Source organism: Mytilus galloprovincialis, chromosome 6, assembly GCF_965363235.1.
Source record: "Mytilus galloprovincialis chromosome 6, xbMytGall1.hap1.1, whole genome shotgun sequence".
Classification (NCBI taxonomy): domain Eukaryota; kingdom Metazoa; phylum Mollusca; class Bivalvia; order Mytilida; family Mytilidae; genus Mytilus; species Mytilus galloprovincialis.
This window is the reverse complement of record NC_134843.1, coordinates 51,074,612-51,089,999: the sequence shown is the minus strand read 5'-3', so window position 1 is coordinate 51,089,999 and position 15,388 is coordinate 51,074,612. Positions and strand designations below refer to the sequence as shown.

Below are 15,388 nucleotides of genomic sequence, written 5' to 3'. Positions count from 1 at the left end.
TTTATTCACACCGAACAACAAGTTATCAAGGGCCCAAAAATTACTAGTGTAAACGAAACCATTCAAACAGGAAAAACCAACGGTCTAATCTATATAAAAAACGAGAAACATGTATAAATTACATAAACAAACGACAACTACAGTACTGTACATATTTGTCATACAAAAAAGACTCCAAATCTGAACATTATAAGTGTAACTATTGGACAAATCATACCAGAAATCTATCTTTTTTCATGCAGGGCTTTTTTCTGCTTATTCATAAATATTTGTATAATATTTGTTTATGTCTAGATTGAAATGAATGGAATAAACACTGCTGCTGTACATGACTTTCATATTCACAACTTATGTCTTTTAATCCAATTGCTGCACACAAACAATTCACCAAACATTGGAGGCCCCCATTGGATAATAAAGAAGTACTTGTTACTCTCAATGTCAATCATAATATTATTCTATGAATTAAAATATAACATTAGAAGCACGGAAAGTGTTTTTGTTTCCTTCGAAATCAGATACTTGTACATGTAAAACAAAGTTTGACCAAAGTTAAATAACTCCCCTACTGGCAGATAGATGTGAGCATAAAAGGTAAGTTAATCACGGTTTGCTCTCATTGGTTACAAGGCAGAATGATTCTTAAAAGAATGCAGTGGCACGTCCAGAAATTTTCATAAGCTGGGGCCTACTGACTGCCTTAGAGGGAACTCGCTCTGGTCATGCTTTATTGATTCCCTATACATTCAACCCTTTTTTCCCCGAGAAAGGGGAGAGGGGCTAGGTGCCCCTCTTAATCCGCCTCTTCGAAAGCTATCTAACAAGACTTAAAGTCTTTGACAGTGAAATCTTCTTTGAAGATCCACAAAAAAGCTACTTTTGCATTTTACCGAGATGACATGATGAAGATATAACGCCCATTTCTGAGAAAACGAGTTCGGTGACATATCAATTTTATTAGATCATCAAACTGAAAATACTAAAATCTCTACCTCCTCAATTTTTTTCAAAAACGGTGGAACGGGAAATATGATTTTTTCTGCTTTTTGTTGCCATGGCAACGGTTTAAATTTTACCAAAAAAAAAAAGTTTTTGATTTTTAGTACTTTTTTATGAACTTTTGATTTGAAATTTGTTATTAATAAAGGGACAACAATTGTTTAAACATGTTTTATTCAGTTTTATTTGCTTATCGTCACTTGCATACATTATTGAATCAGTAGAGTGCAAATAAATGTTCCCCTGAAAACGCCAAAAACCGAACTTTTGAGCTTTTCTTACAAAAAAACGGGACGGGCGATATTTGATTTTTTTTCATTAAATTATCCGGTACTCCTACCTGAACAAAATGATGTATCATATTGGTATAATACCACTAAGAAAAAAATCCACATATCATGCAAACCTTACCTTAAATATAATGTTTTAACAGTTTACTATGCTGGTTGCAGACATAATCATTCTTTAGGATGAATGTGATATCATGTTCGGAAGCGACAAACAAAATGTGTTATTTTTAATTTTTTTACCATTTCAGATTTTTTTGATTTCAGTGATGAGGCGGCTTTAATTCTTGCTTCTTTTAATAAACAGGTGAATGCGTATGTAACACCATGTTTGGTGGGGAGGATTGTTCCACCTCAAGGACCACACCACCTACCAACATAAGCGTACCTGAACTAGGGTTATGTCAATCACGAAAAAGATCCTGTAAAAAGACTAACATTATGGGGTATTTCATGCCTCCTGATGTTTGGTGCAACATTCAACATTTTGAGGTATTTTATCATTTGACTTTTCAATATGAACGACCATAAGACACAAAATGGTAAACAAAACAAACACAAAATGAAAAACTAACGATAGGACAACAAAACCCCTACCAAAAATCGGGAGTCTCAGGATAAGACAACCAATTTACACCGTAAAGTGGGTCTTTGCATCTGAATTTAAGCAAGCAACAGTAAACCGACTGAATATGAATATATGCAAATAAGCAAAAAAAAAAACAAAAATCAAACAAAAAGTGGAGCCTTCTCTTATAAAGTAATACTCCATGGGCAATAAGAATGTTTAAATAATGTCACTGTAGTCTCCTTCCGACCCACAATAAAACCTTAGCCAAAGTTGAATAGATAGATGACATTTTTTATGTTCTATTGCTTTGAAAAAAATGTCTTAAGTAGTCGTTCTATTCAATCATCACTTGTATTTTAACTTTCAACATGTCATTTGTTTTCAGATTCTCGAAAATAACAGATCGTATTTAGGACCACCAACTATTTCGAAAGCAGTAATAAAACATTCTTACATGGTGTCGTGTGAGTTTGCAAATGCTAGACGAAAGAGATCAACGCCCAACACAACGGTCTTTGCCGATGGTTTTGAGATCAGGTTATCCAATGATGGTTCCAATTACGGTGAAGTCGTCACTTTAATTGTGTATGACGAGGAATGTTATACCTGTACCACAGTCAATTTCACATGTACTGCTATTGTAAGTTCATTGTTCTTCTCGTTTATCTTTTAATTGTAGGTAGCTCGAAATTAGTTATACGTGATAAGATGGTACAAGTTTCATTGGGATGCACCCATTGAAAAATATGTACATTGCTGTTAATTTAACACCTACAAGATAACATCGTTGGGTTTAATTCCATTGTTTTCTTGAACTGGTTTCTTTTGTTCTCGATCATAATTTTAGGGTTTGCAGATTGACTATCTACTTCTTGTTACTATATGCGATTTCTGTCATTTTCATTTTTCTTCCTGCAGAATGTTCATTTTCATTCTCTCTTTCAATGCTTTCTATTTTCAGTTCTAACCAGATCAAGATTTTCATTTACAATTTTTTCCTGATACAATATGGCAACTGACCTGAGACAGGCACACACCCTCTCCTTCAAATATTTGCAGTCTGTTGTCATATTGTTGTTTAAACATAATGACCTAGGTTGAGGGGAGATTTTGCTCGCACATATTGTGAACCCCGTTATTCTCGTTATGGCTGTCCCTGCTCACGATTGTCTGATGTTGCAGTCTTTCAAATTTGTTATTTGTTTATTGTTGTAGCAGAGAATAAGCCGCCAATTTTAACCTTTGATATATATATTCCTACATGATATACAGTTATATAGTTCGAATAAGTGATAAGATAGTCATTGTTACGCTACGTGAAAATTTACACATTTCAAAAACCTTTTTATCTTGTAAAACACTGTTATTAGCATACAATTTAGTATGCTAAATTACAAATGATTGTTTTCTTTTTTCAAGGAAACGTGTCCTCTAACAAGAGCTGAAGACACGGAAACAGGTATGTATAGTAATATGGTAGATATCACGTGTGAAAGAGCACGACATTTGTTACTATTGGATTTCTGTTTTTTTTCAAATGTCAATTATTAAAATAAAACATTTTTGAAAGATACCAATTACTTTTAAATGATAAAACGACATTACAAATAAAATGAATATAATGGTAAAAGAGGAAATGTTTTAACGCTATGGCTTGTTAGAAACATCAATAAAAGAATCGTTTACCGTATCTGGAAAATTGCATACTGTATCTGGAAAATTGCATATGCTAAAATGAAACAAAAGTTCTTTAATAAAGAATTCAACTGATAGGAATCAGTAAAAAATAAAAACTCAGATTGCTTGTTTGTCATGACAAAATTGATTTCTAAAGTACATGAAGTATGTCCTCGTGTTAAAAAGTGGCAAATGTGGGTTTTTTTATGTTATTTATAAGACCTCTCTGTCGACCATACCTACAAATCGTAAACAATTTGCATTATTTGGTTCACATTTTGTAGACATTTTTTCTAAACGATTGTTTGGGAAGTTCCCAGTTGTTGCCGCTTAACGAAAAAATAAAGCGTCAACAACTGAGAATACTACACTTCTTACATGAAATACATTTTTAGAAAAGGAACAAAATGAAGAAAAAGATGAAAACAATATTTTCCTTCCGTTTGGTATCATAGCTGGACTTGTTGTGCTAGGAGCATTGATTGGTCTCATCGTTTACAAGGTCAAACATAAAGATATCGGGTAAATACAAATAGTGTCTTTTTTTATTCATAAATGCTTGCTTGGGTCACATAGGTTCACATGGTTTTGATGTCTTTCAACCATAATTAAGATTTGCGACGATGTATAATGTACATAAATGTGATATTTAAGCCGACTATGAACTCTTATACGGAGACAATTGTATATTTTGTTCTCAAATAAGTTCATTTTGCGTTTAGAATCTATTGCATTCCGGCTAATATTTTAAAAAGAATGCACCAAAATTTTGTGTTTGGTTGAGAACATTTTTGATACTTACTTGAAAAAGCTTTCGATTTTTCATAAATGTGACCCAAACTCATGGTTGTTAAGTAGCTTACTATGAAGATGGTAATATCTCTTTCTTTTTGCCTTAAATGCCTTGATAAATTCTTCAGCTCAAACATAACGTTCTTTTCATTATCATTTTTATTCTTATGAAATGGCTACATTGAAAACAAATAGAGAAGGTTATTCTTTAATTGGTCCATGACAACGACAAGATAGATTCTTGATGGACTATTTTGGCTTAAAGTCAACTTTCATTAATTTGACGCAAGAACAAAAACACAATATTTTTTTTCTAAAATTCTGCATTGATGAATTAAGAAATTACCTAGACGCTAAGGTTCTTTCTATTTCAGACAAAGTTGGCTCTTGATAAGATTGGCTTTTCTTTAAAAAAAAAATTTATATAAAGCTCCACACGGTTTTAGATATTTGAAAATTCTTGGCTTTTGATTTGTTTATGATAAAAAAAAAGGTACCCCTGACGTACGAAATTTATAAAGTCTTATGTTCATTTACTAGCACTAGGTATATACCACTGCTACTTGACTGTTAGTCCCCGAGGGTATCATCAGTTCAGTAGTCAATTCTTCCGAACTGTTATGATTTATAATGTACTTTTCTTAAAAATTTCAGTTGATCATTTGATCTTCCAGCCTTCGTTGTCATTAATAAACCATCATCTTATTCTTATATGGAATTTTATACATCTTTTTTATGTCAAAATATATGAAAGTTAACATTTCCACCGACGTTTATAATTATTTAATACAAAATTATTAACAAACACAACAACCATGAGATCCTTGATAGTTAAACAAAATAAAACAAACAAAGCAGTTAAAGATTGACAGAAACACCTGTTAAAAATACTAATTACTTTATTGTTGCTAACGTCATCCAATTATCAAAACACAGATGGGTCAACCGAATGATGGTTGGGAATTAAGACGATAATTGGAAAATGATGGTATCTTGAATTGCGACAGGCAGACTATGAAATCAATAAATGAGTTGTTGCAAAGGTTCTCTCCGTCTACGAAAACATGACATTATATATATATATATCTATAGGACTTTGAAGTTTCGTCCCCATTCCGAACTGAAATGGCTGCGTATTTGTTGATCCAGCACATTCAAACTGTTGGACAATGACAGACGTTGGTTTTCAACCAGACCAGATATATCACATAGTAGAAAAGACATACGACAGCTCACATAATATTAAACAGAAAACCTATGGCTAGACAACAACAATGCCACAACATGTATTACATGTACTAAATGTAAAATGAAATGGATCAAATGATTATGTTCAGAGAAAAAAAGAGAAAATAACTTAATCAAAGCTGTATTTTTACAATAAATTGTTTTGTATTTTAGGCATAGACAAATTGATACGTCTGCGAAAGGAAACCCAGCAGATGACATATTCGCAATTAATTTCGCAACACAAAACATACCACCAACTATGAAGGTGTTAGATCAGAGGTATACACCACGTTTGAAGAATGAATATTCATCAGCATCGAGATTTTCTCTCGACTTCCAGGACGGTGACAGAAGAACACCAGATCATCTATTTCTGGTCGAAAACAAATACAATTAAGTGTACTTCAAGTAATTTGGATTATTGTAAATCTATGTTGTTTTTTATTTTGAAATTGGGTATATTTTTATGGTATGGTGCAAAGCTTGAGTATAGATACAAGTATCAAAGACAATTTCAAGGCTTTCCGTTTTATATTTTCATTAGAATTCGGGATTTTGTTGTGGCATGTATGTATGTATGTATGTATGTATGTATGTATGTATTTAAACATTTTAGCAAATGATGCGATATGATAAAGTTTTTGAATCGTCACTTACTGTCATAGTATCACACTTTTTCATAGTGTATTGACAAAAAAATAATTGTCTATATAACGATCATATGGATTTTTACAACATTGTTCCCTAACTACAAAAAATGTCTTTGTTGCGGACGTCTTCAGAGCTATTAAGGTTAGAATTTCCATAGATTTTTTTGTCCCATATATGGGCATTATTTTATATCAGTCTGTGCGTCGGTTCGTCTGCCCGTTTGGCCGCCTGTCCCGGTTCAGGTGAAAGTTTTTAGGTTATAGTTTTTTTAGTCAAGGTAAATTTTGATAAACATGATTAAACTTGAACTTGGTACACATGTTCCCTACGATATTATCTTTCGAACTGTTAAGCCAAATTAGAGTTTTGACCCCAATTCAAGGTACATCGAAGAAAGAAAATAATAGTTTGAGTAGGGCAACCGTGTACTATAAGCACAAAAAAGTCATCATTGTTCTTCCAGTTTTGTTGGGGTGTTTTCTATGTGGTGTTTTGTTGACTTGACTTGTTTTAAAATCATTTCTTGCCATGGCGTTGTTGGTTTCCTTCTTTTTTTTAATATCTCCTGGTATGTTCAGGCTACTTCGGCTACAATTATTTAATGGTGTGGGGACAAACTTAACCAAATTTGTTTTTAGAATTTCATTAAATATTTATCCAAACTTTGCATTTATAAAAAGTGCTTTTTTTCAACTAATTCCGTCTCTCTTGACATCAAAATGATCCGACACCCATGTTGTACAAATAACTAAAAAGGTATAATAGAATTCATAATATATATCTTATTTCATATTGCATTTATTAACCTCGGCTTATGAAAACACTTATAATATTTAAGTGAGAAATCTTGCTCTTGGATATGTACAATGTATTGCTAAATATTTATAAGATATATTAATTTTCTGTGAACGGGTCTATCTAATATGCAATGTTTATTGTTTTGATATTTACTGAGCTGTGATATTTGATTATTATATAGAGTGATATACTAGCATTATTATTTATGATGTTTACAAATTTTGTAATGACGTATTCTACACAATATGTATTATCTTCTTCGTTTTGAATAAAATATTAATTGAAAATCATCTTTTTATTTGCTTAATAACGTTGAAAATGCATAGAATGAAGACGAAGCAAATACCAAAAGATCAGTAGGAAACTGCATGGTGATTGTGGTGTCTCACTTGCTTTGATATTATTTTAAGATGTCCTTGCCCGGTTGAAAAATATCAATGTTAACATATATATCATATTGTACGCAAGACGCTCCTTTCTTCTTCAAAATATTCATCCGTGACGTTCGAATAAAAACAGTTTTAACTGGCTAAATAAAGCAAGCTGTCGAAGATCGTTAAGGACCCATGAATTTAAACGTAAACAGAATTGAAAATGGAAATGGGGAATGTGTCAATGAGTTTCAACTCTAATAAAGAGCAGATTGCAGCCCAAGACAACCAATACCTCTTCAACAAAGCGAAAAATCCCGTATCCGCAGGCGGGTTTTAGCTGGCCCCTAAATAAAAATCTATTCTTGTTCAGCAAAAATGGACGTCATTCTAAAATCCGAAATATATAAATAAACCAAAAAAAAACATATTAGACTTACAAAGACCTGAGACTCCTAAATAGTGACCGGCTAAAAAAAAAGGCTGAATTTAACATGTTTATTATGAGATCTCAATCCTCCACTATACCTCTAGACAATGTAGAATCAACAAACACACATCAGTAGGCACAGAAAAAATCAGTTTAAACAACAGAATCAGATTAAGAATAGAAGAAACTAAGAAAAATGACAATTAGAAGTGAATTAAGAAAGCATTACTAACAGTAACTGTTACTTCCATGTCTTATCCAGACCTCAATTAAACTGACCAACATTCAACTCCTGTATCACAGTTTTTAGTGTCGATGATTTTTTCATATCTATAAAATTAAATTGCAAAATCCTAAATTTTAACCTTTATGTTATGTTGATAGAGAGCAATGCATGCCGGTATTTCTAATTCAAATTCATTAAAGTAAAATTTCAAAGATTGGTACCTCAACAGCTGTTATTTCGTTTCATTCATTTATGTTTTAGTTTTAACAGCTTCGACGGCATTTTATTGCATTCGGTTATTATTGTATGTCTATTAGAATATGAAACATGGTCATTTTCTATTTTCAACTATTTTGTCTTTTAACTTATATGTTAACAATGCTGATGAGTTCCATTGCATATGATAATTTTTTTACCAGTGTAAAAGGGACAAAACTCATAATGAAAAAAAAACACGCTTAACCAATTTATCGCATTTTGGTTTCATACACTTATTAAAGAAAGAAAGATAATCGTATGTCCAATTTAATCATAAAATGTATAGATGATCAGAGTTGTTTACCTTAGAACAATTCGGATAAAATAATGAAATCAAATAAATTGTCGTATATATTTATCTTTAATGTTTAAGCTGAAGTGATCTTAATAAGCAAATACGTTATACAGATAATTTCAGAAAAATGTTTTAAACATAGTACTGTACACCTAAATTTTAGACATAATTTCTCTGAAAAGAATTTTATAGAACTTGCATGGAAATGTGGACCTGTACAACTAAGTGTGGATTCAGATATTGTGTCTAGCGAACTACATCCCTACCATTTTAGAGTATGCTTAAAAAATGTTTTTGTCCAAACAAACTTTCTCCGTTGTTTGATTTTTTTTAAAATAAAATTGAGAATTGAAATGGGGAATGTGTCAAAGAGACAATAACCCGACCAAAGATCAGAAAACACTTTTTATACATTATATTTGCAACGAGATTGAAAATAATTGCATTCTAATATATCGTAATTGAAGAAAATGTTACCTTTAAAACTGTCGCATTCGTCTTTTATTAAATAGTATTTCGAATTTTTATTGGTTTTCGATTAAGATATCCTACATGTATCGAATGCTTTCAGCATAGTTTAAAACAATATACAAATAAGCGGTCGGTCCTTTATAAAAGTATTAATGATACATTTTTTATACGGCAATAGTTCGGGGTTGAAGCAAAGATATTGTCTACGAAAAAATATTGCGAGGATATTACAAAAACTTTTAGCACACAGAAATATTTATATTTTTGGGGTTTTTCTATAAGAGAAAATAATTTGAATTGTACTACAATACAAAACTTTAATTCATTTTACAGAAGCAATCAACACAAGACAATAGACGTTGAACAAACACAAATAAATCGTTTTGAAGTACATTTTATTATGTGAAATTTAACATTCATACAGTCAAGTACTTACGAATGATATTATGACACAATAAAATTATTCAAAACTTATGTTTGGCAAATACTCTTAGTTACAGCAAGCAATAGTATATGACCATATTGACCGTTGAACATGGGTCAAGGTACATGTGAAACAAACATAACCACATTTCACAGACAATAAAAGAAAGTTCTAAAGTATCAAAAGTTATTCTTATAGTCTCATCCATACATTAAGATATTGGTAAATTATCGACACTCAAGCGTGTATAAATGTGCAGAAAAGATGCAATAACATACTTGAAATTGTTCATATATTTTTTTGTACAAGTATAAAATATCGATCTTTCATCATCATGTTGTGATATTGTAATATTTATAAAAAGCAAAACAAAACTATGTTGTGTTTCAAAGTAAATATTCCTTCATAATTTTTTCAATGGCCATTTATTGTATTAGCTTCAATTTGAATGTACCCCTCTATTCTTATTTTATTCTACATTGAAAATATGAATACCGGGGTGTCATACAGACACTACTATTTTGTGCTGTATATTTTAGATAGAAGCAAAAACATTTTCATCGCCTTTTTTTAGTTACGCTATGTTTGATAAACGCACATAGAACAACGATACGTCAACAGATGGTCCTTGTCATGTGAGCACTTCATCAACAGGCCCCTGATGTAATAAAAAATAGTTATTTAATAATAATGACTGTTTCCTGTTTATAAATATAATCTTGATTTTTGCATGTCTATAATTTTTTAATGCACAAATGTTTTACAGTGTTTGTTGAGTAAATAGATAATAACGAAAATGCAAACATTAACTAAAGTAGTATGCAGATTTAAACATTCTAAATGGCAAGAGTACAAAAACTGTTCCGGAATCGAGACATCTGCTTTAAAACTGTCAAAAAATATACTATATGAACCTAGTTATTTCAATTGATTTTAAAATTTATGGCTGTATTTTCATAAATAGGTTAAGAAAAACACTGATGATAAACTTATATCTCACTGAGCAATCAGACTAGACAAAGGGTTCCGCGGAATTCCTTATGAATGTTTTAAGTATAATGCAATGCTCATCGCTTATGTTACACAAATGTTTTGAGGTTTGATCTTCTTATTTTTGAATTTTTATCGGATATATGGAATTCTCCGGTGTTATCCATGAAGGGCCATTTAAAATTTTGACCTTAAACACCTACTTTTCTTTTCATTATTTTACTACTGTATGTTTATAATGAAAAATAGTTTTTGAAAGAAAAAAAGACAGTACGAATTACATGTTACATGTATTTGTCTTAAACTAATTCCACCAATGTTAGCTCTGCAAAATCAAGAGGAACATTACAAGACCTTGGCCTTTGAAACTGTACAAAATAGTCAAATTCGATTATAATGTCATTCTAATAATATCGACATAACCGATTATGCGGGTGAAACTACTTCGACTGACTAAAGCCCTCACACGGTCGGTTTCGACATAATCATTCCACATGATTTAGGGCAGATTCGCTTTAAACCAGAGTTTGAATAAATTGAAAGACTCCGTTTTCTGATTTGTAAAAACTTCTTGGATAAAAAATTATTGTAAAACATCTCTCGCCGCGATAAAGACTTGTTATTTAATAAGTCGTAACAAAATAGCAAATTGATCAATCCATCAAATGTGTCTGCGAAACAATAATTTTAATAAATTGAAATGACAGAACAAAAAAGCTATCCCTGAACGATTTACTAATGTCCAGCCTTCCCTTGTGTTTTGACATATTTTAGTAAATTGAATACCGATAGTCTTATTTTAAAACGAATTATGTGTGTCTCCTTTGATATCCGAGTTAATAATGTTTTGTTTTTTTGTATAAAATTGATAGGTATGTACACGTGTTTCGATGATTCGCCATCTCACAAAACGTTATAATATGTATATGAATATGCTGCAAGTGTATGCTATGTCTGGTGTGCGATATTGTATGAAACTGAGACGCACGTTACATATTTCAATTTTTAATAATATTGATTTACTTGGTACATATTGAATTATTCATAATTAAGTTCTTCACGGATGTAAAACATCAGTTGATCAGAAATAACTTTACCTGTTACCTGTTAAACTTGTTCAAACTGATTTTTCGCATTCTATAAAATGACAATTGATTATACATGTTATAGTGAGCGATGTTTACCTCATACTTCATTTACTTCTTTATTTTTGGTAAGTTAACTGATTTAATAATAAATTGTGCTGTAAGCTAAAATTATTCAACATAGGACTGCACAGTACAGTTCTAATAACTAAAAAAATAAACTCGAAAGATTCTGAAAACAAAATGGTACCATTGCGTAATATAAATTTCTAAATAATGACTGACGTGTATAATTTGTTTTATACAAATATCTAAATGGTGAACAACCAAGCAGTCACCAAAGATACTTGAATTCGATACAATACTATTATAATATTTTAAGCGGTTACTGTGGGTTTCTTTTATTTTTGCACCAACCAATGTGCAAAAGTATGATACTGTTATGTTGTTCTTCTTTTAAAAATGATATCCCTTATCTTGATATTCCTGGATGTACGCACACTTAGTAGTGACTAAGACGTATAGTAACTAAGACGTTCTGCATTTTTCATATGAAGTTAAACGCCCATTTATGGACATTATGTTTTCCAGTCTGTGGGTCCGTCTGTTCGTCCGTTCGTCCGATCGTCCGTTCATCCGTTCGTTAGTCCGTCTGTCCCGCTTCAGGTTAAAATTCATGGTCAAGGTAGTATTTGATGCAGTAGAAGCCCAATCAACTTTAAACTTAGTAGACGTGTTCCTTATGGTATGATCTTTCTAAACATTGTGCCAAATTAGAGATTGTACCCCATTTTCACGGTCCACTGAACATAGAAAATGATAATGCGGATTTGGCATCCGTGTACGTGATAATTTGTTTCCACTGATACACCGGGTATAAGTTTATTAGAAACTTTTTCATCGTTTATTAGAATCTCTTTCATCGTTAGTGAGAAACTTTTTCATCGTTTATTATAATCTTTTTCATCGCATATTAGAAATGCATTATTTGTCTGACATTATTTTAACGTATGAAAAAAAAATAATGAACGAAGTGCTTGCATTTGTTGGTTATCTGTAGCGTTCATGGTGTATCGTTGACGGGTTTTTGTAATAATCTACGAAAATTCTGTTGCGGTCATGACTTCACAGATGTTTACTCTTATGTTTAGTGAGATTGTACCAGTTATAGTCACGAGCTCATAAGTCAAAAAATATTTCGGTGATGCACGAGCTATTGAATTTAACGAGCATGAGCATTTCTGATACAGACAAAACTTACAAGCCTTATCCAATGACACTCAAGTATTCAACGCAAGACTGACTGAAATTAAGTTATCATGGTCGTCGTCGCATGAACAATCATCATTTACATACAACGGCGAATGTGCAAGTGTCATTTTTACACACAATGGCTAATTCGAAAGTGCAAGTGTCATTTACATACAACGGCGAATGTGCAAGTGTCATAAACACAGCTGAGAATGTGAAAGTGTCATTTACACCAACGGAGAATGCGAAAGTGCTTGTTTTTTTAGTTTTTTTTGTAGTTAATATAAAGAAATTGTGTAAATAAATTTTCACCAAACATCACTTTTACAACAGCTTCACTTAAAAATCATTGGAAGCATTTAAAAAGGGTTACTTGGAAGCAAGTCATTTCGTACCTTTACCATTTCGTACCTCTGCCATTTTGTACCCACATTTTTCATTTCGTACCCAACATTTAGGGTACGAAATGGTTTTTGCCAGGGTACGAAATGGGGGGCACGAAATGGCTAGGGTACGAAACGACTATAATTCGATTACTTAATGTCTCACAATAGATCAACCAAATAGCAGTTGCTCTAAAATAAACTTATATTGTTAATTTCTTTATACGTACTGAATATAAATTGTATATACGAATATTTTTGAAATAGAAAATTGGTTTAATGTTATTATTGTTCAACAATGAAATATGGAAACTGCAATAAACTGATTACATTGTTATGTTTCCACTAAGGTCAAAATATAAGACAGTTCATTAACATATAAACTTTGTCTGTATTTTTCAACCTATACTGAATAAAATCCTAAACTATGAAAACACATGTTCTTTTTAACATTCTTAACATAAACACAATGTGTAAATTATCAATAAACTTGAAATTGTTATGTTCTGGCCAAACCGGTTCTTGGGGTGAACACTTAATTTTCCAAACAAAATGCAGGCCTGCGAGACGACTTAATTTGTTTAAAATTGGTATGGACGAATACTGTTACATGTAATGCAGGACAAGCTTGTGTTGATTTTTCACAAACATATGTTTCAATGGCATATTTTTTCTAACTTCTGTATTGTACCTTCGATATTAGTTCACCTGGATACATGAAATTACGTGAAACTCATTATCAATACATTTTCTGAAAAATCAGATTTTCTTTACTTTACAGCAGGACCAACAGAAGGTTTAACTATAGCTTCATCAGAATACATATTTCCAAATACTTGCAACAACATCACATGTTATTATGAGTCGTATATAGATCAACGGACAACAACTTATGTTGTAGTTGCAAATGGAAACTCCATATTTTCACATAACATCCTCCAAAAATTATCTTCCAATTAGTGTACTCTTGATGGTAAACAACACTGTAATGATATTGGAATTTGTTGGTGTGATCCTAACGGTTTGTCAACACGGATCTGTTATAACCATACCAGTGGTGGAGAAGGTCAACTAACACTTAGATGCGAATCAAATAAAGAACAAATGGAGACGTTCGTAACTATTGCAGGTATTTTCATTTTATTTATGATAGCATAATCAAACATAATTATATGCATTTCCATACTATTATTACTTTACAATAAAAATATCAGCCCCCTTAAAGTGATAATTATTATTGCATTAAAGTAGGAGATATTTTAAACTTTCAAACCAGGACAAATATTTACAAAATCAAAATAGCTGACAATGATGGTTGCAAAGACTTTGTAGACTGACGACTCATAAACATAAGTGCTTATGAAAACTTTCGGCGCATCATTAAATGATAAATCTCATAAAATCATGAACTCCAATATCCGGCCAAGTGGTAGTGTTTCGGGGGGGGGGGGAATATTGGAAATAATCATAACGCAAACAGAAATTCGGGTATACAATGTGTTACATTTATTTAATTTGTTTGAAAAACGTACAAAATAAAATTCGCTTTTATTTCGTGTATTTTTAGGGGCTCGCGTGTCTAAATCGATTTTTTTTAATCTGGGTTTCGCTATATTTACTATAAATGAACTTTATCTTATACTTACTATAAAAATTTTTAAAAAAATGGGATCACCGTTCATTTACGCTCAGAGTCTGCCTTCGAAAGAAGCACACATTTCTGTAAAAGGTACTTTTTTCTTTTGAACTAGGAGAAACAGAGGTAATATCGAAATAAAAAAAAAGAACTAAATGACAGAAATAGCTTAAATTTTACCATAGTTTAGTTTAAGTACAGCTTATTTGAAAATGATAATGAAAAATATAGGTCACCGATGAGTTAAAAAACGATATTTCAATTTTAATGCCAAAAAACGGCATTATTGCACCAAAGGGAGATAATTTGGAGCTTTTTCAATGATGCATACATTTTAAGAGTCATCTTTGGCCACAACGACTTGATTTTTGGAATGATTGTTGAACCATATGATAAACTTACAACTAATGAAGTAATAAATAAAATTTGTAATGGAAAGAAATGTTTTTTCTGAAATGTTATACCCGCGAGCCTCCTTCATAGGTAAAGGCTACATGTTATTATAATACCATTGATATTAACAACGTAAAATAAAAAGCTCAAACACATCAAACGAATGGACA

General features: G+C 31.6%; 1 protein-coding gene across 1 annotated transcript in view; it reads left to right on the top strand.

Moving 5' to 3' along the window:
• The window catches only part of LOC143078608 (uncharacterized), a 34,497-nt gene extending 28,364 nt beyond the window's left edge, over positions 1–6,133 (top strand). Inside the window, exons 9-13 of the mRNA XM_076253463.1 lie at positions 1,594–1,778; positions 2,243–2,497; positions 3,277–3,316; positions 3,930–4,056; positions 5,728–6,133. Of these exons, the coding sequence (XP_076109578.1) occupies positions 1,594–1,778; positions 2,243–2,497; positions 3,277–3,316; positions 3,930–4,056; positions 5,728–5,953 (833 nt within the window). The 3' untranslated portion in view covers positions 5,954–6,133. The remainder of the gene's footprint in view (positions 1–1,593; positions 1,779–2,242; positions 2,498–3,276; positions 3,317–3,929; positions 4,057–5,727) is intronic.
• Positions 6,134–15,388: the final 9,255 nt, after the last annotated feature.